Source organism: Procambarus clarkii, chromosome 57 (assembly GCF_040958095.1).
Source record: "Procambarus clarkii isolate CNS0578487 chromosome 57, FALCON_Pclarkii_2.0, whole genome shotgun sequence".
Taxonomy (NCBI): Eukaryota; Metazoa; Arthropoda; class Malacostraca; order Decapoda; family Cambaridae; genus Procambarus; species Procambarus clarkii.
In genome coordinates, this window is record NC_091206.1 from 14,866,992 (window position 1) to 14,894,940 (window position 27,949).

At 41.5% G+C, this 27,949-nt stretch overlaps 1 protein-coding gene across 4 annotated transcripts; it reads right to left on the reverse strand.

Moving 5' to 3' along the window:
* Nucleotides 1-324: 324 nt before the first annotated feature.
* On the reverse strand, nucleotides 325-27,625 carry LOC123745021 (zinc finger protein 614). Of its 4 annotated transcripts, none has more exons than XM_069306318.1 (4): nucleotides 27,485-27,625; nucleotides 13,680-13,817; nucleotides 9,586-9,734; nucleotides 325-3,374 (listed from the first exon to the last, which is right to left on the reverse strand). In XM_069306318.1, exons 3-4 carry the CDS (start codon nucleotides 9,695-9,697, stop codon nucleotides 2,368-2,370), a joined length of 1,119 nt encoding a protein of 372 aa, XP_069162419.1. In that variant the 5' UTR covers nucleotides 9,698-9,734; nucleotides 13,680-13,817; nucleotides 27,485-27,625; the 3' UTR covers nucleotides 325-2,367. The 4 variants fall into 4 exon arrangements, with proteins under 4 accessions (XP_069162419.1, XP_045581223.2, XP_045581224.2 ...); XM_045725267.2 differs by having other exon boundaries at nucleotides 13,670-13,817; XM_045725268.2 differs by lacking the exons at nucleotides 13,680-13,817; nucleotides 27,485-27,625 and adding an exon at nucleotides 11,748-11,871.
* Nucleotides 27,626-27,949: the final 324 nt, after the last annotated feature.

Sequence of the window (27,949 nt, forward strand, 5' to 3'; positions counted from 1 at the left end):
TTATGAGATTTGCATGAGTTTTCTTTAAACCCTACTTACACAAATCATAAAAAAAAAATTATGTTAACGAGCAGGTTTTTGTTATGGTGAGCAATATTTCTGTAATTTTGTTTACCATTTGTTAACAAATAATATACTTTAGGTGTGTTCAATGAGTTTTAGTAAACAGTTTTTTGCATAATGTCCTTAAGACAGGCATTAATATGAATGTTATCATAACAGAATTTACATATTTGCATGTACCACACAAATAAATGTTTCATGGTGGTTTTCTTTTTTTTAGGTATTGGTAAAGGAAATAGTAGCAAAAGGTATTGGAAACAATTGTATGTAGTCTGATTCATTGTTTTATGGTAGTTGATGCATTACAACACAGTGAATGTTCCATCTGTTATTGCCTTAACAATTATAATGATATTTATGTTGGTTAATAAGCTATACTGTTTTAAAAGGTAGTTTTTAATGGAAAATTTAGATCAAAAACCCAGTTCTCATGTCAAGAGTTCGTAGATTTTCACTGTAAAAAAAATTATGCAGCATGACATAGTAAAATCATACTGTGGTGTACATACGAGGAATATTTATTATCATCGTCATGTTATAACCTTTTCCCCATTCCTGCCCATTTTTTTTTTTTATATACAGCAGCTAATATTTACTATGCTTGTAACATTCTTTATTTTTTATGTAGAAATATTCAACTTGTAATCATACATTTTTGATGTGTTGCCTTAGAAAAATCCATTTGCCTTTAGAGAAAGGGCATTAAGAAGTGTCTTTTGTCATATGTAGATTTTCCACAATGTAATTTATAACATGTATCTTCATACAGTACTTTATAATTTTGAAAGGTGCTCAAAATTTTTTATTTTACAGTTTATTCTCTTTGCTTGTCAATGAACAAGAAAAGGCACAGCTGTAAATAGTATGACTTTTTTTTTTTAAGTTTATAAAGAGCTTTGCCTTGCTTCTTCCTTTGTATTACAGTTGTATTATTTATGTGCTGAGCTCTTTGTCATGCCTTATAATAATGATTGTGAAGCTACATCATGTTTTTCATAGTATAAAGCAAATAGAAAATAATTAAATTTTTAATAATCCTTTTATTATTATTAGCTGATGGAGCTTTAAGTGTGTTGCAGCAGCATCTCATTAGCTTGGTGTCATGATTCAGTCAAAACAAGTACTGTACTGCGTGTAAGAGGCCTGTAATTCAGAGTCTGGTAACCCAAATCTTCATGTAATCCAAATCAATTCACATTTCAGTTTTTGACCAATTTTCATCTTTTAATCAGAATAGGAATTCGGATTAAAGGGATGTAACAAATGAGAAACTCGAATTTGAGTTAAAGTGGTTGGCTTAACTTGAATACTTTGATAATGGGCATTCTGATATCTAGACCAGTCCCAGCCAAGGCAGCACCAGAAATTTGAAGCAGGCGAACAGGGAAAGTGTCAAAATAAGGCACAAAGCCGGGTAGATTATAGTACCATCAGTGTCACTGGATATTCAAAGTGCACTAAATATCATTGAGAATGCTAATAATAAAGACAAAAACACAAGACGAGTGATATCATAGGTATCAGATTCACCAAAGATTTTGTTGAGGGACAGTAGGAAAGCAAGACATACAATCATCCAGAAAATCTGGACATTCCACAAGGAGGTGCACAACTGAAAGTGGGACAATGCAGTTTGGGCAGTAAGGAGAAGGGCTGCATGCCATAAAATATCCAGGAGTTAAGCGAATATGGCCAATATGTAACCTAGCCAAAGCCATTTCCTAGTGTCTATTATGGTGGTAGAGGGAGGCTAAGGAAAAAATGTTACTTTTGAGATTGCACCTGTAACCTCAGACCAGCAACCCCGCCAGTGGTCTCAGATTGAGGAATGAATGACTGGGTAGAAGTCTGAATAAGGAATGCCTTTTTTGAAAATAGGGCAAGTGTGGACAGCCTCCTAAGCGGCAGTGTCTGTGCACTCATTTCAAGTAATACCAATATGGCTGGGAACCTATTAAAACTCAACTGTCATAAATCTGCAAGTGGGTAGAAATAGCCAATGTTGAATTTTGACTACCACAGTATGCACAGGGTTAAATACTCTTGAAGTCCAGGGCCATGAAGGCACTGGAAGTCAACCACAATGATAAAGGAATGTTGACATTGGAAAAGCAGTTGACAACATGTATACAAGTGTATACAAATCACCTTGTCTTGTATACCTTTCAATATCAATCACCTTTCTTCTACCCTGACAACAAAACAACACGACCCGCTGCATACTTATTCAAGACACTTTAATTTAAATTACTTTTATTTATATTTTGTAAAAGTGGCATTAAATAATAGTGATATAAAATTATTTTAATGATTTTTTAATGTGTATGGTTTAGCTTCCTGGCGTTTTAGAATAGGACACTTACGAATATGTAGCTTGAGCTGGTGCTTTTGGGGATATCCTGAGTCACACCACTTGCACTGATATGGCCTTACCCCTGTGTGAATTCTCTCGTGAACTGTAAGATGGTCCTTTCTTCTAAAAGATTTATCGCAGTAACGACAAATATATTCACGTATGGACAAGTGTGTCAAGAGGTGAGTTTTTAAATTTTTCTTGGCATTAAATTTTTGTCCACAAATATGGCAAATGTGACCCTGATCCCTATGCCCACTCATATGTGACAGGAGTTCCCTATCTCCCCAAAATTCCTTCGAGCAAATATCACACCTGTAGACCATCTCATGTGTGTGTTCACGGTTTCTATGATAATAGAATTGGTAAGCTCTTTCTTTTCCCGTGAAAACTTTTCCACAATATTCACAGGTAAAAACTTCTGGATACTTTGTTCTCTTTGTGAGCCCAGTAGCTTTACTTTCACAAGGACTTTCAAGAGAACCTAAAGAATCTTGATGAGTCAGTATTCCTACTAAATTTGTCCTTGCTATTGTGTTCTCTGGGCTTACAACTATTATTTTTTCATTATTTTCTGATGTGCAGCATTCGTCCACGTTTGTTTTCTCTATCGCTAAATCATCCACTAAAAGAGGATCTTCTTCTACCAAAATGTTATGAAGATTAATTTCTTCACTTTCAAATTTTTTTCCACTGTCATCTTCACATTTAATGATAAGATCCTCAAATTCCTCCACACCTCTTTTCTCTTCTGTATTACCATCCATTACTTTTAATGGCTGCTGAATAACTTCATTACTGCTAGTAATGGCATCAGGTGTTATTTCTTCAGAATGCCAGAATATAGCACCTCCTGAACTGATAATTGTTCCACAGCATAAGAAAGTAAATGGTCGCCCCACTTCACTTCCCAGTCTCACTGACAATGTATCACCAGTGATTACTTGAGCTGCATTACCTGAAAGTACCAAACAAAATTTATGACAGTTGATAGATTCAGGTGCAGTCACAGTGAGAGGGTGTGTTAGCTGGAGCTCAGATTGTAGTAATATTATCATAGTAATAATGGAAGGTATAGTGAAGGAACTGATGAATCTAGTTGGAGCTCTGAGGACAGTTGGAGTCCCAGCAGGAGGTATGACAGCTGAAACAACTTCGAGGAGAAACAAAGGAGGAGACCAGAATTAAAAAGACCTCGTCTTGAAAAGTTGTAAAGGACAGGGGTCTTAACTAAGAATAAGACGACTTTGACAAAGCCGCCTACAGATATCCTAAGGACTTCTAACTCATTTGCCGTGTTGGAGGACGAGTGCTATGGGGGAGCCTGCAGTTCAATCGAAAGGGAAAGCAACGAAGCACAGGTCCCTCAAAGTGCTCAGAAAATAAAGGAAGTACCTAAGCGAATTTTGGTTTGCATTTTTGATTCTCAGGTGAGGTATTTGGATAGAACTTTGTGACAGATAGGGGGAACAGGTTAAGGGTTTGCTATCTGGGAAGAGGGATTGGTGACATTGTTAACATGAATGATATTATGGCAGGAAATGGGAACAAACCCATTATTTATCAGTGCAGGTGGAAATGAAGTTTGACGAGTTAGGAGTGAGGCACTGTTACAGAGGTTTAAGACAGTCATAGAATTATTTAGGAGTAAGGGAGGAATCCCGATCATATGTGGCATTCTACCAAGAATGGGAGTTGGAAATGAATGGTTGTTGAGGGCTTTTGGTATCAATTGCCAACTTGACAAATATACTGGTATTGCAAATCAAACGCAATATCCTTCATTGATAGCTGGGAACACTTCTATGGATGAAATGACATGTATGCTCGGGATGGGGTGCATTTATCCAGGGCTGGGGTTGTTGCTGTTGCCAACTCATTAGAACCTGAGGTTGATGGGGTTGGTTTGGGTTTAAACTTAGTAGATAGTGGTATGGGAATTGATATGGAGAGGGGAGGTAATAAAAGTATGTGTGTGTCTGTGGGGAAAACAAATTGGAAAAATGAACAGAGAAAGAGAAGGGCCTCAAAATAACAATACACTTAGGGTATATTACACAAACAGTAGGAGTCTAGGAAACAAAATAAACAATTTAAATGCTTGTCTGCACAGAAAAAGATATTATTGCACTTACTGAAACATGGATGAATGTAGAAATAGAGAACTATTAGCCGAATATCAAATAAATGGATTTAAACTATTCCACACAGATAGATATATTAGACGAGGAGGCGGGAGTAGCCATATATGTTAGGGAAAATTTTAAATGTAGTCTCAAAGAGGGAATCAAAATTAAGCTATACACAGAAAGTATGTGGCTAGAAATAAACGAAAAAGCAAAAAATCTTATATTAGGAGTTATATGCAGGCCACCAAACTTAAGACAGAATGGAAGCAAAGCATCTATGGGATGAAATATTTAGAGCATCTAGTTCCAACAGTACTTGTGTCATGGGTGACAAAGTTTAGTGGAATAAACTGGTTTAACAGAACAGGGAACAATGAACAAGATTTTCTAGAAATAATTGACGATTGCTTTCTTACACAACACGTTAAGGAACCAACATGGGAAAATAATATTTTAGATTTAATGTTAACTAACAGGGAAACACAAATTAATGATATTGAAATAGGGAGTTAGTTAGGGAACAGTGATCACAAGGATAACAGATTTGGTATAGAATGGAATAGATTTGAAGGGGAAAATTCTGTTAGAGTGCCAGATTTTCAAAAAAGCTGATTTTAATAACCTAAGAATTTTTTTGGGTGAAATAGATTGGAAAGTCTTGGGCATGAGAGGTGGGCCGGTCTTGAGCAAGATGTGAACCCAGCGACGGGTGATGTAAAATGGGATTTCGATGTGGATTCAAAATATAACCCATTTAAAAATATTCTAAGCAAAGCACAGGAACGTAGTATACCATACAAATTGAAGAGATCTAATAATAATGACCCGAAATGGATAACTTAGGATCTGAAGAACCTTATAGGTAGAAAGAGAGCTTGGAACAAAAGGATTAAGAATGGGGAAGTCGGTTAAGAACAAGAATTCATCCAACTGGTTAGAAATATTAAAAAAAGAGATAAGGAGGGTATAAAGAAACTATGAAGTTCGCATAACAGGGCAAGCAAAGACAAATCCTAAAGTTTTTTTCAGTTATATCAAACAAAGATTAGGGAAAGTATAGGTCCATTAAAAACCGAGACAGGTCAGATAACTGATAATGACGAAGAGATGAGTATTATTTTTAATAAATATTTTATCTCTGTATTTACTAAAGAGGAACTTAACAGTATGCCTTCAGCCGAACAAGTCTATGTGGGTGGGGACGATAGGTTGACTAGTTTAGCAGTTACCAGGGAGGATGTTATTAAACAAATAGTAAAACTGAAGCCAAACAAATCCTCAGGGCCAGATGAAGTGTTTGCCATGGTGCTTAAGGAGTAAAAAGAGGAGTTTTGTGAGCCATTGTCTACCATATTTAATAAATCATTAGTCAAGCAGAGAGCCAGAGTCGTGTAAGGTTGCTAATGTGGTTTCAATTTTCAAGAAAGGAAATAGATCACTTGCGTCAAACTATTGGCCAATTAGCTTAACGTCTATTGTGGGAAAGTTACTCGAATCGATAATTGCAAATATCATTCGTCTTCATCTTGAAAAACATAGATTAATAAAAGATTCACAACATGATTTTACAAATGGCCATTCATATTTAACAAATTTGCTATCATTTTATTCCTGCATAGTTGAGGCAGTTGATAGTGGAAAGGTTTGTGATGTTGTGTACCTTGACTTTAGCAAAGCATTTGACACAGTGCCACATGAAAGACTGATTAAAAAGTTAGAGGCTCATGGTATTGAAGGTACTATATTAAGTTGAATTAGGACATGGCTATACCAAAGAAAACAGAGTTTGTATAAATGGGGTTAAGTCAGAGTGGAAAAATGTTGTAAGTGGAGTGCCTCAAGGTTCTGTCCTGGGACCTCAGTTATTCATAATATATATAAATGATTTAGATTCAGGTATGAGTAGCAATATTTGCAAATTTGCTGATACGAAAATCGGGAGGGAAATAAACACAGAAGAAGACTATCACTTCAAGACGATCTAAATAGGGTTTTGAATGGTCAAAAGACTGGCAGATGCAGTTTAATGCTGACAAATGTAAAGTTTTGAGGCTAGGTAATGATATAGTTACAAGATACAAGCTAGATGGTGTTGAGCTTGCGAAGTCGGACTGCAAAAGGGATCTGGGAGTTATGAATAGCTAGAATTTAAAACCAAAAAATCAATGCATAAATGTTCGTAATAAGGCAAATAGGACACTGGGATTTATTAATCGAAGCATTACTAATAAGACACCTGGTGTTGTTCTTCAGCTATATTTTGCTCTGGTTAGGCCCCATTTAGATTATGCAGTTCAATTTTGGTCCCCGTACTATAGAATGGATATTAATTTACTTGAATGCGTCCAGCGTAGGAAGACAAAGTTAATCCCATAAATTAGAAACCTGTCATATGAAGAAAGATTGACAAAGCTTAAATTACATTTGCTGGAAAGGCAAAGAGTTAAGGGTAATGTGACAGAGGTGTACAAGTGGATGAATGGACAAAGGGGATATTAATAGAGTATTAAAAGTATCAATATAGAACAGAACAAGAAACAATGTGTATAAATTGGATAAGTTTAGATTTAGAAAAGAACTGGAAAAATACTGGTTCCATAACATGGTGGAGATGGGGGTCCCCTGATTATTTCAAGCATGGATTGGACATGTATATGGGTGGGATTGGGTGCATAAGACCTGCCTCATATGGGCCAATAGGCCTTCTGCAGTTACCTTTATTCTTATGCAGACAAGGAGTCACAATACCGTGGATGAAATATGTTGACCAAACCACACACTAGAAAGTGAAGGGATGACGACATTTCAGTCCGTCCTGGACCATTCTCAAGTCAAAATGTCATCGTCCCTTCACTTTCTAGTGTGTGGTTTGGTCAATTTACTCTTATGTTTTATGATGTGTACCTGTATTTTTATTAGGCATGTAAGATGTGAAACTAATATACAGTAAGCAGACAATAAGTCACAATAATGTGGCTCAAAATTAGACATCTAACCCACAAATCTGAGAAGAAAAGAATTTATGACATTTCAGTCCATCCTGTATCATTATCATATCAACCTAATAATGGTCTAAATTAGACCAAAATGTAATAAATGCTTGTATTTTCAGATTTGTGGTTTGGCTGTCTAATATACAATATGAAGGAAAAGGCATAAGCTAGAAGAATGCTAGTAATACTACTCTCAACAACTGGACTTCCCACCTTACAAACTAATCTTTTGCTTTGCATCATCACTCAAACTCATACAATTGAATATACAACTGAAGACATTAGTTATTACCAACTCTTTATCCTCATAATATCACTTGAATGTTATGGCTTGTGCTAAACACTAAAATCTGAATGTAACAAACTTGTACCTGAAGTCACATACTGAACATACAAATCCTTGACAAAGGAATTAAATTCAAACCATTGTTGATTCATTTACATACGAGTTCCAAGAACATGTTAAAAAATTTATGTGGCTACAATTTTGTTAACAAGAAAGGATACTGTACTTGATGTACACTACTTCTAATTTGTAAAAGAATTTTTTTAACTTTTATTAGAAAAAAAGATAATTTTCTTATACAGTATTTATAAAAATATAACTTGTACCTTAAGTCTAAGGTACACGTATCTTTGTCAGTTTAATTTGTATTGATATCTCAATCACATGAAATATGAAGTGTGTAAATAATATGCTGGAATATTATATCTTATACAGTACAACCTCGACTTGACTAACTGGGACCAACACCAATTCGTTGCAGTGAGGGATTTGTTGCAACTAGAGATGCCTTCCAGATGCAGTTCCCATGTCTTATGTGCTAATTTCACTATGTAAAATTTTCATTTCAACCAATACCATAATACACAATTGCTTATTTCTCATGTCCCCAGTCTCAAAACTCATACTCAAAAGGTAGCAGGGCCATACCTCAGTGAACAAAAATCCTTGCCAACTAAAAATGAGAAACCCTAGAATTTAGCTTTAAATATCCTCAAAAGGCTCCAATACCCTAGGCTCCAACTATTTTTCATAATGTTGAGTTCATGTACAAAAATCATTAAAAACCATGATTGGAGCCATACTGCAAGTATTACCATTCAAACCTAATACTTCCCACACACTAGGGGCTGATGTCACCATGCTAAATTTTAATTTCAACCTGTCATATGAAGGGCAACAACCAAGAGAACCTGTCTGTAAAGAGATCTAACTACATCTAGCATACCTGTACTTCCCATGCCCCAGCCTCAAAATCTCATTTTCAGAGGAAAAGGGTCCATATTTTATTGAACAAAAACCTTTAAAACTGGAAATGAAAAAAGAACTTTGGAATTTGGTGTTAATATGCCGAGTGGCTTTCCCAAGGCCTCAACTATGTCTTGTAATGTTGCCTCTATCTGTGAACTCGGTTCCAACATCCTAAGCAAATCCACACATCGGGGGCTTCAAGGAACTCTTGTTCGTTGAATCGGGCGAGCAAATCTGGCATGGAATGTGTATGTTTCAACCAGAGATTCGCCAAATCGAGGTTTATTGAATCGAGATTCCACTGCATTTTAAAAATATTTTTACCCTTTTAGAGATTTCCAAACATACCCTATGAGAAATTGCATATAATTTAAAGCCATTAATAAATACCTGAAATCCAATCATTGCCTCTTACATAAATAAACTACTCAGCTATAGTAAACTATGTAACAAATACTTTGTAATATCTAAAGTTATGATTATATATCAAATAGGGTTTTGATAAAATATTTGTACTCTGTAATCCTGTTTGTATTACCACTTGCAGACAGAGCATGCATAGTGTGCACAGTAAACTGTGGCACAGAATTGCACAAAGCCATTATTGAATTTGTTTTTTCACCTGCATGACTCTACAAATCCTAAAAATATGCAGTGGATTAATTTGTCTCTGGTAGTGGCATAATAATGCAACTAAGAAAGAAAAGAATATTAACCGGAAGTGAGGATTGTGAGGCCAGCTAATGACAGAATTAAGCACATAAACACCAAACCTGCTGCACACTGCCTTACCTGTAGAACAATTGTGACATGTTTCCAACAAGCTTACAAGAGACTGCAGATTTAATGTCACAAATGACCCCATGATGTCTCGTATAATGGTGAATTTGGGATCAAGTATCATCAGTGATGTAATTTTTTATAATTAAATGCCAATTTATCTGCAAAGAGATGTATATATTAGTTTACAGTGCCAAGTAATTTTTATAATATTTAAATTGTTAGTGTATTTTAAACTTCCAATCAAATTACACTATTAATTTCCTGCATATGGAAGATAAAATATTCTGCATACAATAATCTTTCTTCAGTAGAGCAATTTGAACTGAACAACAAAACTTAATAGATTATATATTTTTAAACACTTTATCAGAACATGATTTTCTTGAGGTTATTTTGAGTTGATTTCGGGGCTTATTAGTGTCCTCGCGGCCCAGTCCTCGACCAGGCCTCCACCCCCAGGAAGTAGCCCGTGACAGCTGACTAACTCCCAGGTACCTATATACTGCTAGGTAACAGGGACATCAGGGTGAAAGAAACTCTGCCCATCGTTTCTGGGCAGAGTTTCCTTGTCCACCGTGTATATTCAAATCAGTATCTTGTATGCTGTGATCATATTCCCACTGTTTCTTGTGCCTTACACCTATCCTCATAGCTCTGGCACTAATCTTGTTGCAAACCTCTGTACCTTTCTAATTTTGGTTTTATGCATTACAAGATGCAGATGCCAAACTGGTGCTGCCTATTACTGTATAGTATGTGAGGAAAGGTTGTATAGTACTGTATAGTTATATATAACTATATAGTACCTCACGTACTGTATAGTACGTGCGGTAAGGCAATTACACAAAGGCTGTGTAATTGTCTTTAGCGTCCTGATTTAGGTTTAAAAAATTAAATAAATATGTTCTAATATTGACCAAACTACATACTAAACAACAGAGACGACAATGTTTCGATCTGTCCTGGACCATTATCACAATCAACTTGGTAATGGTCCAGGATGGACTGAAACACCAACATTTCTTCAGTCACGTTATTGTGACTTGTCATCTGCAAGACGTTCTAATGTTTGCCCGCTTCCCATAAGCTGTCGATGTTAGCCAGTTTGTGTGTTCATTTTGTGTTCGCTTTGCAATGATATCCACTTCACAACTTTTTTTTTTCAGATTCCTATAGATGTCTTCGACTTGTGGTGCGGATATTTCAGGGTCTCCTTTCTCATTTTCCCGTCTTTACTACCTCACAATTATTGGGATTAAATTCATGCAACCATTTGTTTGTCCACCATGAAGCTTGTCAATGTCCTCTTTTAACTTTAACTAAGTGTGTACAGTATATACTACTGTAATTGGCATACTAAAATAGATTACTTGTATAGCTTGGTGCAGGAACATAAGGTGATGGTGTTCTTCCAAATCATTCTGTTCCTCTTCTTTCCTTTGGCATACTAAATTAGATTACTTATTTGTAATAATTTACATTACTTATATATAATGTCAATCCTGATCTTAAAAGCTTCTTAGAAGGTTGTAACAGAACCCATGGGCACCACACCAGAAACAAATACCTATTTGATATTCCAAGAATATGACTTAATCAAACTAGAAATGCTCTACAAATCAAGGGACCCAGAATGTGGAATGACTTTCCCAATCATGTTAAAGACTGTACCTCTCCCAACCAGTTTAAGATAAAAACATAGTACTACCTAATTAACTCCCTGTAACCTACCTTACCCCTAAATGTCAACCCATATCTTACTATTTTCTAAACAATGCTGCTTGTTGACCAACTTATATATTGGCTATTTTCTACCATGTTCCCCCCTTTATCTTATTTTTTTCTTTCAACGCAATTTATACTTCAAGCTCAATTTCTATTAAGTTTTAGTCTAAGTGTTTTTTCCTCCACCTAACCTTGCCCGAAACGCTATGCATAGTAGTGGCTTTAGATATTGTATGTACTAGCTCTATCTATAAATCAGAATGTTTAACTTTACATCTATATATGTACTTTTCCTAAATAAAATATTATTATTATTAATACTTGTGTAGCTTGGTGGAGGAACGTAAGGTGATGGTGTTCTTCCAAATCATTCCGTTCCTTTTCTTTGATATTTGTAGTTCGCGTGAAAGTTAGATTTCTTTACGTGACGACAAAATTAGACGTACTGGAAAGATTTTTGTTGTTGATGATGTTAAAGGCGGGGACGGGTTTGGTCTGACCCCCGGAGTGACTACGGTCAAAGTCGACCACCGTGTTGTGGCAGCGTTGCCAGATACAAATTGCTAAAAGTAGCGAGCTGATGGTCTAAAAATAGCGAATTTGTAATGAGTTAGTTTAGTTTAGTTCATTTATTATGCACCCCATACCCATCTTGTGGGCGGTAGTGGGAAAGGGTTACAAAGGCACATAATGGGCTCAGGGACTGAACCCCACAATTCATTTAGCTAAGCTAGTAGTAGCCCAATTTATTGATACGGGTTTCAAAGTAATATATTTTGATAGAGTACACTACACGATATTAATTGTTTTATTAATATTATTTCTGCACATACATTTTATATGATATATATATAAATTTAATAATTTTGTAACTAGCGTCAAAAATTTTTATTTGCTTAGCTAAAGGAACTAGAGGGTTCAGTTCCTGCTGAACCGCTTATATTCCTCTGTAATCCTTTACACCACCGCCCATGGGATGGGGTGCATAATAAAGAAAGAAATTGAATATATATATATATATATATATATATATATATATATATATATATATATATATATATATATATATATATATATGTATATATATATATATATATATATATATATATATATATATATATGCAAACAAGCCTGAATGGTCCCCAGGACTATATACAACTGAAAACTCACACCCCAGAAGTGACTCGAACCCATACTCCCACAACTGGTATGTACAGGGACGCCTTAATCCGCTTGACCATCACGACCGGACATAAGGAAGTGATAGCCGAGGCTATATGAACCACTTCCCCGCCGGCACTCGGATGGTAATCTTGGGCATAGCATTTTATCAAATCACCTCATTCTTTGGGGCACACGTGAGGAACACAAATGCAAACAAGCCTGAATGGTCCCCAGGACTATATACAACTGAAAACTCACACCCCAGAAGTGACTCGAACCCATACTCCCACAACTGGTATGTACAGGGACGCCTTAATCCGCTTGACCATCACGACCGGACATAAGGACGTGATAGCCGAGGCTATATGAACCACTTCCCCGCCGGCACTCGGATGGTAATCTTGGGCATAGCATTTTATCAAATCACCTCATTCTTTGGGGCACACGTGAGGAACACAAATGCAAACAAGCCTGAATGGTCCCCAGGACTATATACAACTGAAAACTGATGGTCAAGCGGATTAAGGCGTCCCTGTACATACCAGTTGTGGGAGTATGGGTTCGAGTCACTTCTGGGGTGTGAGTTTTCAGTTGTATATAGTCCTGGGGACCATTCAGGCTTGTTTGCATTTGTGTTCCTCACGTGTGCCCCAAAGAATGAGGTGATTTGATAAAATGCTATGCCCAAGATTACCATCCGAGTGCCGGCGGGGAAGTGGTTCATATAGCCTCGGCTATCACTTCCTTATGTCCGGTCGTGATGGTCAAGCGGATTAAGGCGTCCCTGTACATACCAGTTGTGGGAGTATGGGTTCGAGTCACTTCTGGGGTGTGAGTTTTCAGTTGTATATAGTCCTGGGGACCATTCAGGCTTGTTTGCATTTGTGTTCCTCACGTGTGCCCCAAAGAATGAGGTGATTTGATAAAATGCTATGCCCAAGATTACCATCCGAGTGCCGGCGGGGAAGTGGTTCATATAGCCTCGGCTATCACTTCCTTATGTCCGGTCGTGATGGTCAAGCGGATTAAGGCGTCCCTGTACATACCAGTTGTGGGAGTATGGGTTCGAGTCACTTCTGGGGTGTGAGTTTTCAGTTATATATATATATATATATATATATATATATATATATATATATATATATATATATATATATATATATATATATAATAATAATAATAATAAAATAATAGGATAAGTTACCAATATTTACTGTATGAAGTATAATGGGTGTGGCGTCGTTCCATGTCTTCTTCACAGTTGTAGATTACAGTATCAAGAAGATCCTCTTCCATCAAAAATATATATAAAACACGTATATGCGCTGGCGTGTGTTCGCTTCAGTTCTCGTCTGCCAAGATAATAAGATGCCCATTAGAAATTGAGAATAAGTTAAAATTGTGAATAATAAGATGGCACATGAGTATTATATTAAAATAATACAAAAGTATTTTTCAGATATGCGAGGCGATTTATCCTTATACAATTGAATGAATTAACCAGTCTTCGTGGTGTAGTGGTAAGACACTCGCCTGGCGTTCCGCGAGCGCTTTCTCATGGGTTTGTATCCTGGCCGGGGAGGATTTACTGGCCGCAAATCCTTAACTGTAGCCTGTTTAACTCAATAGTAAAATGGGTACCTAGTTGTAACAACGATTCTTCGTGGGGATCGTATTCCAGGGACCTGCCCCAAACGCTACGCGTACTAGTGACTGTACAAGAATGTAACAATGTAACAACTCTTGTATATCTCTTTTATATATATATATCTCTCTCTCTCTCAAAAAAAAAAAAAAAAAAAGTTTGTCTTAACATCTTTCATACTGCAAAATCATATCACAATATCTACACTAAAATCATTGTAGGTAGATGTCTGAAACGCTGTGCATATTAGTGACTTTAGGCATAGTATGTACTAGCTTTATCTAGAAGTTCAACAGTCTGCTTGTAACTTTTTGAATGTATTTAGTTTTACCTGAATAAACGTTATTATTATTATTTTTATTATTATTATTATATAGATAATATATGTGCGCTGACGTGCTTATAGCGCACTGAATATAATGTTGTATATCTTACTATTATCTATCAGCGAAGGCTTTGTCTCTTGTTACAGAACAAACAGGCTCAAGATGGTGCAAACAATGCAACTGCAATAATCCTTTGGATTATTTGCAATGTTTGCAACTAGACCGTATTTGCACATTTCATTTATTTTTTGCCGCCAGAGGTGGATAGTTCATTAAGCATCCCCTATTCAACCAGTGAGTGGTTCAAAAGATTATTGATGTGTGTACTTGTGTGGGTGATTAAATATGTGTGTATGTGTATATATATATGTACATGTATGCATGAGAATGTGTACATGTATATATAACATTAATAATTTTGTAACTAGCATCAAAAATTGTTATTTGCTTAGATAACGAACTAGAGGGTTCGGTTCCTGAACTGATTATGGGCCTCTGTAATCCTTTACACCACCGCCCACGGGATGGGTATGGGGTGCATAATAAAGAAATTGAGTGGTAGTTTATTGTGCACCGCAAAAGCCCGACCAGTTGTGTAACTGCAAGCCTAGCATGAACGAACCGAACAAAACCTCCGAAGCACAACATGCACGAACCGAAGCCCGACCATGCACAACCCGCAGCCCAAGTGACACCCACGGAGCCCGACCAGTTATTTAACCGGAGCCCGACCAGTTGTGTAACCGGAGCCCGACCAATTATTTAACCGGAGCCCGACCAGTTGCGTAACCGGAACCCGACCAGTTGTGTAACCGGACCCCGAGCAGTTGTGTAACCGAAACCCCACCAGTTGTGTAACCGAACCCCGAGCAGTTGTGTAACCGCAAGCCTAGCAAGTATACCTGTCATCCAACCCCCACCAAGCTAAACAGCCCCAGAGCCCAACCAAACTCCATTCCTAGCTCGACCAAACAAAAATTTTCTTAGCCCTACCTAAAACCCCCCACTTGCCCAGAAACCAACTATGGAGTCAAAGCAAACAAAAAAGTGAGCTATATACGAAAAAAGTAACCCAGATTTCTAGCAAACATATAACCATAGATCCCTAGCAAACAAACCTGGAGCGCTAGTACACAAACAATCCTTGGAACACAACCATGCACAAACCGGAGCCAGACCATGCACAAACCAAAGCCCAACAAGTTACAACCCCGGAGTTATATAACCAGAGCCCGAACCTGTTGTGTAACCAAATCCTGACCAATTGTGTAACTGCAAGCCTAGCATGAACGAAGCAAACAAACAATTCAAAACAAACATTAAATAAACATCATCTGAAGCACAACCATGCAGGAACCGAAGCCCGACCATGCACAACCTGAAGCCCGACCAGTTGTGTAACCGCAAGTCTAGCATGCACGAAGCAAACAAACAACCTCTGAAGCACAACCATGCAGGAACCGAAGCCCGACCATGCACAACCCGCAGCCCAAGTGACACCCCCGGATCCCGACCAGTTATTTAACCGGAGCCCGACCAGTTGTGTAACCGGAGCCCGACCAGTTATTTAACCGGAGCCCGACCAGTTATTTAACCGGAGCCCGACCAGTTGTGTAACCGGACCCCGACCAGATGTGTAACCAGACCCCGACCAGTTGTGTAACCAGACCCCGACCAGTTGTGTAACCGAAACCCCGACCAGTTGTGTAACCGAAACCCCGACCAGTTGTGTAACCGAAACCCCGACCAGTTGTGTAACCGAAACCCCAACAGTTGTGTAACCGAACCCCGAGCAGTTGTGTAACCGCAAGCCTAGCTTGCTGTTACATGTCAATACAATACAATACAATGTCAACCAACTGCCATCTGCCAATGCATTAAATATTAAACATTAAATAAACATCATCTGAAGCACAACCATGCAGGAACCGAAGCCCGACCATGCACAACCTGAAGCCCCACCAGTTGTGTAACCGCAAGTCTAGCATGCATGAACCAAACAAACAACCTCTGAAGCACAACCATGCACGAACCGAAGCCCGACCATGCACAACCCGCAGCCCAAGTGACACCCCCGGAGCCCGACCAGTTATTTAACCGGAGCCCGACCAGTTGTGTAACCGGAGCCCGACCAGTTATTTAACCGGAGCCCGACCAGTTGTGTAACCGGAGCCCGACCAGTTGTGTAACCAGACCCCGACCAGTTGTGTAACCGAAACCCCACCAGTTGTGTAACCGAACCCCGAGCAGTTGTGTAACCGCAAGCCTAGCAACTATACGTGTCATCCAACCCCCACCAAGCTAAACAGCCCCAAAGACCAACCAAACTCCATTCCTAGTTCGACCAAACAAAAATTTCCTTAGCCCTACCTAAAACCCTCCACTTGCCCTAGAAACCAACTATGGAGCCAAAGCAAACAAAAAAGTGAGCTATATACGAAAAAAGTAACCCAGATTTCTAGCAAACATATAACCATAGATCCCTAGCAAACAAACCTGGAGCACTAGTACACAAACAATCCTTGGAACACAACCATGCATGAACCGGAGCCAGACCATGCACAAACCAAAGCCCAACAAGTTACAACCCCGGAGTTATGTAACCAGAGCCCAAACCTGTTCTGTAACCAGACCCTGACCAAATGTGTAACCGCAAGCCTAGCATGAACGAAGCAAACAAACAATTCAAAACAATCATTAAGTAAACAACATCTGAAGCACAACCATGCAGGAACCGAAGCCCGACCAGTTGTGTAACCGGAAGTCTAGCAAGCACGAACCAAACAAACAACCTCTGAAGCACAACATGCACGAACCGAAGCCCGACCATGCACAACCCGCAGCCCAAGTGACACCCCCGGAGCCCGACCAGTTATTTAACCGGAGCCCGACCAGTTGTGTAACCGGAGCCTGACCAGTTATTTAACCGGAGCCCGACCAGTTGTGTAACCGGAGCCCGACCAGTTGTGTAACCAAACCCCGACCAGTTGTGTAACCAGACCCTGAGAGTTGTGTAACCGAAACCCCAACAGTTGTGTAACCGAAATCCCATCAGATGTGTAACCGGAGCCTGACCAGATGTGCAACCGAAGCCTGACCAGTTGTGTAACATAAGCCCCACCAGTTGTGTAACCGCAAGCCTAGCAAGCACGAACCAAACAAACCTCCGAAGCACAACCATGCACGAACCGAAGCCCGACCATGCACAACCCGCAGCCCAAGTGACACCCCCGGAGCCCGACCAGTTATTTAACCGGAGCCCGACCAGTTGTGTAACCGGAGCCCGACCAGTTATTTAACCGGAGCCCGACCAGTTGTGTAACCGGAGCCCGACCAGTTGTGTAACCGGAGCCCGAGCAGTTGTGTAACCAGACCCCGAGCAGTTGTGTAACCAGAGCCCGACCAGTTGTGTAACCAGAGCCCGACCAGTTATTTAACCAGAGCCCGACCAGTTGTGTAACCAGACCCCGACCAGTTGTGTAACCGAACCCCGAGCAGTTGTGTAACCGCAAGCCTAGCAACTATACATGTCATCCAACCCCCACCAAGCTAAACAGCCCCAGAGACCAACCAAACTCCATTCCTAGTTCGACCAAACAAAAATTTCCTTAGCCCTACCTAAAACCCTCCACTTGCCCTAGAAACCAACTATGGAGCCAAAGCAAACAAAAAAGTGAGCTATATACGAAAAAAGTAACCCAGATTTCTAGCAAACATATAACCATAGATCCCTAGCAAACAAACCTGGAGCACTAGTACACAAACAATCCTTGGAGCACAACCATGCATGAACCGGAGCCAGACCATGCACAAATCAAAGCCCAACAAGTTACAACCCCGGAGTTATGTTACCAGAGCCCGAACCTGTTCTGTAACCAGACCCTGACCAATTGTGTAACCGCAAGCCTAGCATGAACGAAGCAAACAAACAATTCAAAACAATCATTAAGTAAACAACATCTGAAGCACAACCATGCAGGAACCGAAGCCCGACCAGTTGTGTAACCGGAAGCCTAGCAAGCACGAACCAAACAAACAACCTCTGAAGCACAACATGCACGAACCGAAGCCCGACCATGCACAACCCGCAGCCCAAGTGACACCCCCGGAGCCCGACCAGTTATTTAACCGGAGCCCGACCAGTTGTGTAACCGGAGCCCGACCAGTTATTTAACCGGAGCCCGACCAGTTGTGTAACCGGAGCCCGACCAGTTGTGTAACCAGACCCCGACCAGTTGTGTAACCGAAACCCCAACAGTTGAGTAACCGAAATCCCATCAGATGTGTAACCGGAGCCTGACCAGATGTGCAACCGAAGCCTGACCAGTTGTGTAACATAAGCCCCACCAGTTGTGTAACCGCAAGCCTAGCATGAACGAAGCAAACAAACAATTCAAAACAAACATTAAGTAAACAACCTCTGAAGCACAACCATGCAGAAACCGAAACTCGAGCAGTTGTGTAACCGGAAGCCTAGCAAGCACGAACCAAACAAACAACCTCTGAAGCACAATCATGCACGAACCGAAGCCCGACCATGCACAACCCGCAGCCCAAGTGACACCCCCGGAGCCCGACCAGTTATTTAACCGGAGCCCGACCAGTTGTGTAACCAGACCCCGACCAGTTGTGTAACCAGACCCCGACCAGTTGTGTAACCGAAACCCCACCAGTTGTGTAACCGAAATCCCATTAGTTGTGTAACCGGAGCCTGACCAGTTGTGCAACCGAAGCCTGACCAGTTGTGTAACATAAGCCCCACCAGTTGTGTAACCGCAAGCCTAGCATGCATGAACCAAACAAACAACCTCTGAAGCACAAACATGCACGAACCGAAGCCCGACCATGCACAACCCGCAGCCCAAGTGACACCCCCGGAGCCCGACCAGTTATTTAACCGGAGCCCGACCAGTTGTGTAACCGGAGCCCGACCAGTTATTTAACCGGAGCCCGACCAGTTGTGTAACCGGAACCCGACCAGTTGTGTAACCAGACCCCGACCAGTTGTGTAACCAGACCCCGACCAGTTGTGTAACCAGACCCCGACCAGTTGTGTAACCGGACCCCGAGCAGTTGTGTAACCGCAAGCCTAGCAAGTATACATGTCATCCAACCCCCACCAAGCTAAACAGCCCCAGAGACCAACCAAACTCCATTCCTAGCTCGACCAAACAAAAATTTCCTTAGCCCTACTTAAAACCCTCCACTTGCCCTAGAAACCAACTATAGAGCCAAAGTAAACAAAAAAGTGAGCTATATACGAAAAAAGTAACCCAGATTTCTAGCAAACATATAACCATAGATCCCTAGCAAACAAACCTGGAGCACTAGTACACAAACAATCCTTGGAGCACAACCATGCACGAACCGGAGCCAGACCATGCACAAACCAAAGCCCAACAAGTTACATCCCCGGAGTTATGTAACCAGAGCCCGAACCAGTTGTGTAACCGGACCTTGACCAATTGCGTAACCGCAAGCCTAGCATGAACGAAGCAAATAAACAACATTAAATAAACAACATCTGAAGCACAACCATGCAGGAACCGAAGCCCGACCATGCACAACCTGAAGCCCCACCAGTTGTGTAACCGCAGGCCTAGCATGCACGAGCCAAATAAACAACCTCTGAAGCACAACATGCACGAACCAAAGCCCGACCATGCACAACCCGCAGCCCAAGTGACACCCCCGGAGCCCGACCAGTTATTTAACCGGAGCCCGACCAGTTGTGTAACCGGAGCCCGACCAGTTATTTAACCGGAGCCCGACCAGTTGTGTAACCGGAGCCCGACCAGTTGTGTAACCAGACCCCGATCAGTTGTGTAACCGAAACCCCACCAGTTGTGTAACCGAACCCCGAGCAGTTGTGTAACCGCAAGCCTAGCAACTATACATGTCATCCAACCCCCACCAAGCTAAACAGCCCCAGAGTCCAACCAAACTCCATTCCTAGCTCGACCAAACAAAAATTTCCTTAGCCCTACCTAAAACCCTCCACTTGGTCTAGAAACCAACTATGGAGCCAAAGCAAACAAAAAAGTGAGCTATATATGAAAAAAGTAACCCAGATTTCTAGCAAACAAACCTGGAGCACTAGTACACAAACAATCCTTGGAGCACAACCATGCACGAACCGGAGCCAGACCATGCACAAACTAAAGCCCAACAAGTTACAACCCCGGAGTTATGTAACCAGAGCCCGAACCTGTTGTGTAACCAGACCTTGACCAATTGTCTAACCTCAAGCCTAGCATGAACGAAGCAAACAAACAATTCAAAACAAACATAAAGTAATCAACATCTGAAGCACAACCATGCAGGAACCGAAGCCCGACCAGTTGTGTAACCGGAAGCCTAGCAAGCACGAACCAAACAAGCAACCTCTGACGCACAACATGCACGAACCGAAGCCCGACCATGCACAACCCGCAGCCCAAGTGACACCCCCGGAGCCCGACCAGTTATTTAACCGGAGCCCGACCAGTTGTGTAACCGGAGCCCGACCAGTTATTTAACCGGAGCCCGACCAGTTGTGTAACCGGAACCCGACCAGTTGTGTAACCAGACCCCGACCAGTTGTGTAACCAGACCCCGACCAGTTGTGTAACCAGACCCCGACCAGTTGTGTAACCGGACCCCGAGCAGTTGTGTAACCGCAAGCCTAGCAAGTATACATGTCATCCAACCCCCACCAAGCTAAACAGCCCCAGAGACCAACCAAACTCCATTCCTAGCTCGACCAAACAAAAATTTCCTTAGCCCTACTTAAAACCCTCCACTTGCCCTAGAAACCAACTATAGAGCCAAAGCAAACAAAAAAGTGAGCTATATACGAAAAAAGTAACCCAGATTTCTAGCAAACATATAACCATAGATCCCTAGCAAACAAACCTGGAGCACTAGTACACAAACAATCCTTGGAGCACAACCAAGCACGAACCGGAGCCAGACCATGCACAAACCAAAGCCCAACAAGTTACATCCCCGGAGTTATGTAACCAGAGCCCGAACCAGTTGTGTAACCGGACCTTGACCAATTGCGTAACCGCAAGCCTAGCATGAACGAAGCAAACAAACAACATTAAATAAACAACATCTGAAGCACAACCATGCAGGAACCGAAGCCCGACCATGCACAACCTGAAGCCCCACCAGTTGTGTAACCGCAGGCCTAGCATGCACGAGCCAAATAAACAACCTCTGAAGCACAACATGCACGAACCAAAGCCCGACCATGCACAACCCGCAGCCCAAGTGACACCCCCGGAGCCCGACCAGTTATTTAACCGGAGCCCGACCAGTTGTGTAACCGGAGCCCGACCAGTTATTTAACCGGAGCCCGACCAGTTGTGTAACCGGAGCCCGACCAGTTGTGTAACCAGACCCCGATCAGTTGTGTAACCGAAACCCCACCAGTTGTGTAACCGAACCCCGAGCAGTTGTGTAACCGCAAGCCTAGCAACTATACATGTCATCCAACCCCCACCAAGCTAAACAGCCCCAGAGTCCAACCAAACTCCATTCCTAGCTCGACCAAACAAAAATTTCCTTAGCCCTACCTAAAACCCTCCACTTGGTCTAGAAACCAACTATGGAGCCAAAGCAAACAAAAAAGTGAGCTATATATGAAAAAAGTAACCAGGTTTCTAGCAAACAAACCTGGAGCACTAGTACACAAACAATCCTTGGAGCACAACCATGCACGAACCGGAGCCAGACCATGCACAAACTAAAGCCCAACAAGTTACAACCCCGGAGTTATGTAACCAGAGCCCGAACCTGTTGTGTAACCAGACCTTGACCAATTGTCTAACCGCAAGCCTAGCATGAACGAAGCAAACAAACAATTCAAAACAAACATAAAGTAATCAACATCTGAAGCACAACCATGCAGGAACCGAAGCCCGACCAGTTGTGTAACCGGAAGCCTAGCAAGCACGAACCAAACAAGCAACCTCTGACGCACAACATGCACGAACCGAAGCCCGACCATGCACAACCCGCAGCCCAAGTGACACCCCCGGAGCCCGACCAGTTATTTAACCGGAGCCCGACCAGTTGTGTAACCGGAGCCCGACCAGTTATTTAACCGGAGCCCGACCAGTTGTGTAACCGGAGCCCGACCAGTTGTGTAACCAGACCCCGACCAGTTGTGTAACCAGACCCTGAGTTGTGTAACTGAAACCCCACCAGTAGTGTAACCGAAATCCTATCAGTTGTTTAACCGGAGCCTGACCAGTTGTGCAACCGAAGCCTGACCGGTTGTGTAACATAAGCCCCACCAGTTGTGTAACCGCAAGCCTAGCATGCATGAACCAAACAAACAACCTCTGTAGCACAACCATGCACGAACCGAAGCCCGACCATGCACAACCCGCAGCCCAAGTGACACCCCCGGAGCCCGACCAGTTTTTTAACCGGAGCCCGACCAGTTGTGTAACCGGAGCCCGACCAGTTGTGTAACCAGACCACGAGCAGTTGTGTAACCGAAACCCCACCAGTTGTGTAACCGGACCCCGAGCAGTTGTGTAACCGCAAGCCTAGCATGAACGAAGCAAACAAACATTAAATAAACAACATCTGAAGCACAACCGTGCAGGAACCGAAGCCCGACCATGCACAACCTGAAGCCCCACCAGTTATGTAACCGCAATCCTAGCAAGCACGAACCAAACAAACAACCTCTGAAGCACAACCATGCACGAACCGAAGCCCGACCATGCACAACCCGCAGCCCAAGTGACACCCCCGCATGTGCGGCATAATGCACAACACAACTACCAAATCATCAACATTATCTTGGAGTCAGAATCCACCAATCACTGATAGTTGTACAACAAGTGGGAGCGGCAGAAAAAAAATCAAACCAAACCCTGGAAATAATCATGCGTACCTTTACCTCCAAGAAAAAGAAGGTAGACCTTCAATTGTATAAGTTTCTGGTGCGCCCCCACATGAATTATTGCATCCAGGCATGGAGACCTCATCTTCAAAAAGACATAGCTGCTAAAGAGCCATGTCTTACCAGAGCTATAAAGCTATGTCTTACGACAAAAATTATACCAGAAATTATAGTCACCTCTCGTATCAGGAACGGTTGAGGGCCACAGGGCTAACAACACCACAAACCAGGCATGACAGGGCGGACTTCATAGAAACCTTTAAGATACTAAACAATTTGGAGGATGTCGATCAGGACAATGTCTTCAAAAGGTCAGATATTACATGAACAAGGAGCAACGGGTTCAAACTCAACAAGCCAAAATGTTAGACAGGAAACAGCAGATGCTTTTTCACCCATAGGGGTGTAAACCCGAGGAACCGCCTACCCGCCGAAGCCGTAAACGCAAAAACCCTGCTGGGTTTTAAAATACAGCTGGAAAGGATCATCAGGGCAAATGTGGGGGGGGGGACCTTTAACAAGCCGCTGTCTTACTGTCCTCATCGAGGTCACTATTGTGCTAGTGGCCCTCAGGTAAATTCAGTTCCTGGTGGGGTGTCCCCGCTCCTTCCCGTTGGCAAGTTGTTCATCTATTTACAGTACACAGGACTGTCGCTTGTCACTAAACTTAGTTGTTAAATCATTAACTTAATAAAATAATATTACCTTATACGCGAGAATAATTCTGAATACGCAGTGCAATAAAATTGATGAATGCGGCTTTGGGTCAGGCGGCCGCGTAGGCGAGCCTGGCCTGAGGACAGGCCAGGTAAATGCTTCACCCTCCATATACTTCAAGTGCAAATAATTGCCAACAGAACCTAAATACCGAACCTACTATACGCCTAATTAAATATAGAATATAAAATTAATTTATACACGATAAAAAACTATTTTTAATACACAGTATTAAATCGATAATAAATTTATTTATCGATAATAAATGCGTCTTGGGAGGTAGGATGGGGGGGGGGGGGTCGACCGCCGCGTTAACGAGCCTAGCTTGACGACGGGGTGGTTTAACACTATGGGGAAGTTTATTCTACATAATAACCTACCCATATAATGTTGGCAAATCATTATCCTCAAAATCTTCCACAATATCCGAGAGAGGACAGACTATTTAGCATTTGTGGAATACAAACACTTGAATACTGTACTACAGAACCCGGATGAAAAAAAAACAGCGAACAAATGTATAATGCATTAAGCATTGTAAGTGGAGGTAGACTATATATTCATGCGTACCTACCAACTGCTCAGATATATTAGCAAAAAAAAAAAAAAAAAAAAAAAAAAAAAAAATTGATCAGCCTTACCAACACGGGAGCAACATACTCACGCCGCCGCTGCTTCCTGACGACTGACGGCCCTGTAGCCAGTGGGGCGATCAACCGACCCAGAGACCCTTTGCCTAAAATTATTTGAATTCCATATTGAAATTCCTAGCATATAGCGCCAGGAGTGTGTAAATTAATATTTATATGCATTATAGGCCTTTCTAAAGCTAATACAGTCTAGCATAACAATACATCTGGTTTTAAGACAGAAAATGAATTTAGCCGAATCGAATCGTGTCCGAAACGACTATATCCTGACCAGTTGTGTAACCAGAGCCCGACCAGTGTGTACTCACAGGCCTAGCAAACAAACACCTAACCTAACCAGACAAACAACCCACCCCCCCTAACTCTACCTAGCATACCGAGAGCCCTACCAGAGTAGGGAGGGTCCACAGACGAGAACTGTGGTTGTAAGTATAGGACCACAGGCATGGGCCCCAGTGCCCATCATCTGGGATGGGGGCAACAGTGCATTGCTTTGCTCAGAGAGTATAATGCTGCTAACACAGCCCTGCCTTTAATAAGCAAACTTTTCCGGATTATTTAATTAGCTAAGATTTACCTGAATTTACCAGATTCACTATCTCTCAGTGAGGATAGGAAGTCGGCGGCTTGTCAAATGTCCCCTATTTGCCCTGGTGATTTTATAGAGTAATGTTTTATCATTTACGGCTTCGTCAGGAGTGGTTCCATGGTCTCCCTGAATTTACTCGAGGGGTGGCCCCTCGGGCAAATTCAGGTATCTCTCTCTAGCGGTCTCGACGAGGACAGGAAGGTTGTCTGGCTTGTTGAAGGCCCCTCTAATTTGTTTTGGGGATTTTATCGAGCAATGTTTTGGCATTTAAAACTTCGGCGGGTATACGTTTCCACAACTTTATAATTCAATGGGTGAAAACAAATATTTTCCATCCTTCAGTGTGGCTTGTTGAGCTCGAAACCGTTGCTCCTTGTTCGTCTTACATCTAGCCTTTTGAAGAAGTGTTCTGGGTCAATATTTTCCAAATTGTTCAGTAATTTAAGTTTTGCTGAGAGTAGCCCTGTCATATCTGGTCCCTATGGCCCTCAACCGTTCCTGGTATGAAAGTTGACTTAGTTCGGAAAAGATTTTAGTCGCCCGGTGTTGAACTTTCTCCAAAGCAGATATGTCTTTCTGAAGATGAGATGAGGAAATAATTACCACCATTTTGTATCTTGGAGCAGTCGCTAAAGGCAAAGGACTCAACATAACCTTAAACTGGATCCCATCCCATGTTGGAATCCCATAAAATGAAAAAGCTGATGAAATTGCTAAATTGGCAACTCATCATCCAGTGATACATAAAACAATTCGACCCAGCCTAGAGAACATAAAAAACATCATCACCAAAAAACTCTCACATCTCAACAAAGCCTACCTACACCAGAGAATAGCTGAAGGTTCGCCATCTGCAACATGGTATCTTCAGGCAACCAAATTAGAAAGGTTAAATATCCCAAAAGGAATCCACAGGGAAATAGCAGTTAGGTTATATAGACTACGTCTAGGTTACAGATGCAACCCCGAGATTGGTGAACCCCGACAGAGGGGGTGCATTTTCTGCCAAACTGTCACAGAAAAGCCATTACTTCACTATCTTCTGGAATGAGAAGCAACCAACGACCTTAAAAGAGCTTTAAGAGTTCCTGAATCTTGCAGTGGCCACCCTGAAGCCATCAACACAGCCACTCTCCTGGTCAACAAAGGTGTCCAGCAGCTGGACACCCTCATAAAGACTGTGAAGCAGTATCCTCCCCCGCGATAACAGCTTGATGGTTAAATGCAACCTCTGAGTACTGAAAAAAAAATTGTACCACTTACGGCCTATTCATGCCCGTGCCACCTCTTGGGTGGCTTAATCTTTATCAATCAATCAATCGTGGTGTAGTGGTAAGATACTCTTCTGGCGTTCCACGAGCGCTTTGTCATGGGTTCGTATCATGGCCGGGGAGGATTTACTGGGCGCAAATCCTTAACTGTAGCCTGTTTAACTCAACAGTAAAATGTGTACTTGGTTGTAACAACGATTCTTCGCGGCGGGGATCGTATTCCAGGGACCTGCCCGAAACGCTACGCGTACTAGTGGCTGTACAAGAATGTTGTGGGGAAAACCTGACTCCAATAACTAATAATTAAATATATACTTCGATAGCTAAGAAGGACCACCACTTTTTGAGAAAAAGTGGAAAACAAAATAAAGCAATGGAAAAAACTGATCCCTAGAACTAGTGTCCTATGGATCTTAGTGAAACTGTATTTCTTATATAAATGGAGTCAAATTAACTTACACAAAATTGGGGGGTTACATGCTAAAAGATTAACACATCCCTAGCATTATTCTGGTGCTGGTTCTTCACCAGAGTAAATAAAACATGAAAGTAAATAAGGTTGATTATATAATATTAATTGGAGGTAAATGCACCTCAATATACTGTTGAATAGAATAGTATAGCATATAAATCAATGGGTTAATGTAATTGATCTCTTTGAGACATCACTACTGTAACTACAGAGTTATTGCTACAGATAAAAAAGGGACAGCTTAGCTGTAAATCTAGAGAGGTGTAATCAGTTGCTACGCTCCACCGACGACGTGTTGCATAGGTTAAAGTGTTGCAAGGAACGGTGGGCAAGCCTAGCACCTCGGTTGGCGTCGCCTTGGTAGGGATTGTATTATTTGTTCTACGGCCTAACGACAACTAGCCTAAATGTTAATTGTGACCACATAATAACAAAAAGGTAAACCTAGCTGCCGAGCCGCGTGTCCGTTGGTGTGGAGACTTGAGCAATTCTTCGTCCTCCAGCTGCTGCTTGAAAGGCGTTGACGTTGGAATTGCTCATATGCTAGTCTGGGACACGGCTACTGTGCCAGATAACATGGCACCACTCTACTGGTCGTGGGAGCGAAATAAATGGGATCAAAACGTAGCTCTGCTACACGCTGTCAATGACGTCCGCGTCGTGCTCTCTCGTGTCTAGTGACGCTCTCCCGTCTTCCTCCTCTTCCTTATTGCGCATGCGCGGCTCTCGATAGACATCTCTAACGTAAATGTATGTGTGTATATATCGCAATTGACTAAGAAAGGAAGAGGTAGTGAAGCGTATTAATATCACATTAAATTCTTCTGTGATAAATAGAATTTCTCGTAACATAAATTGGTTTATTAAAGTTGGGCAACTAATCGAGGAAATTAAGGTAAAATCATTTAC

Coding starts and splice junctions, on each gene's coding strand:
- LOC123745021 (XM_069306318.1), bottom strand. CDS start 9,697: ATGATACTTGATCCCAAATTCACCATTATACGAGACATCATGGGGTCA. Junction 3,375..9,585: donor ATGTCACAATTGTTCTACAG/GTAAGGCAGTGT, acceptor TGGTACTTTCAG/GTAATGCAGCTCAAGTAATC.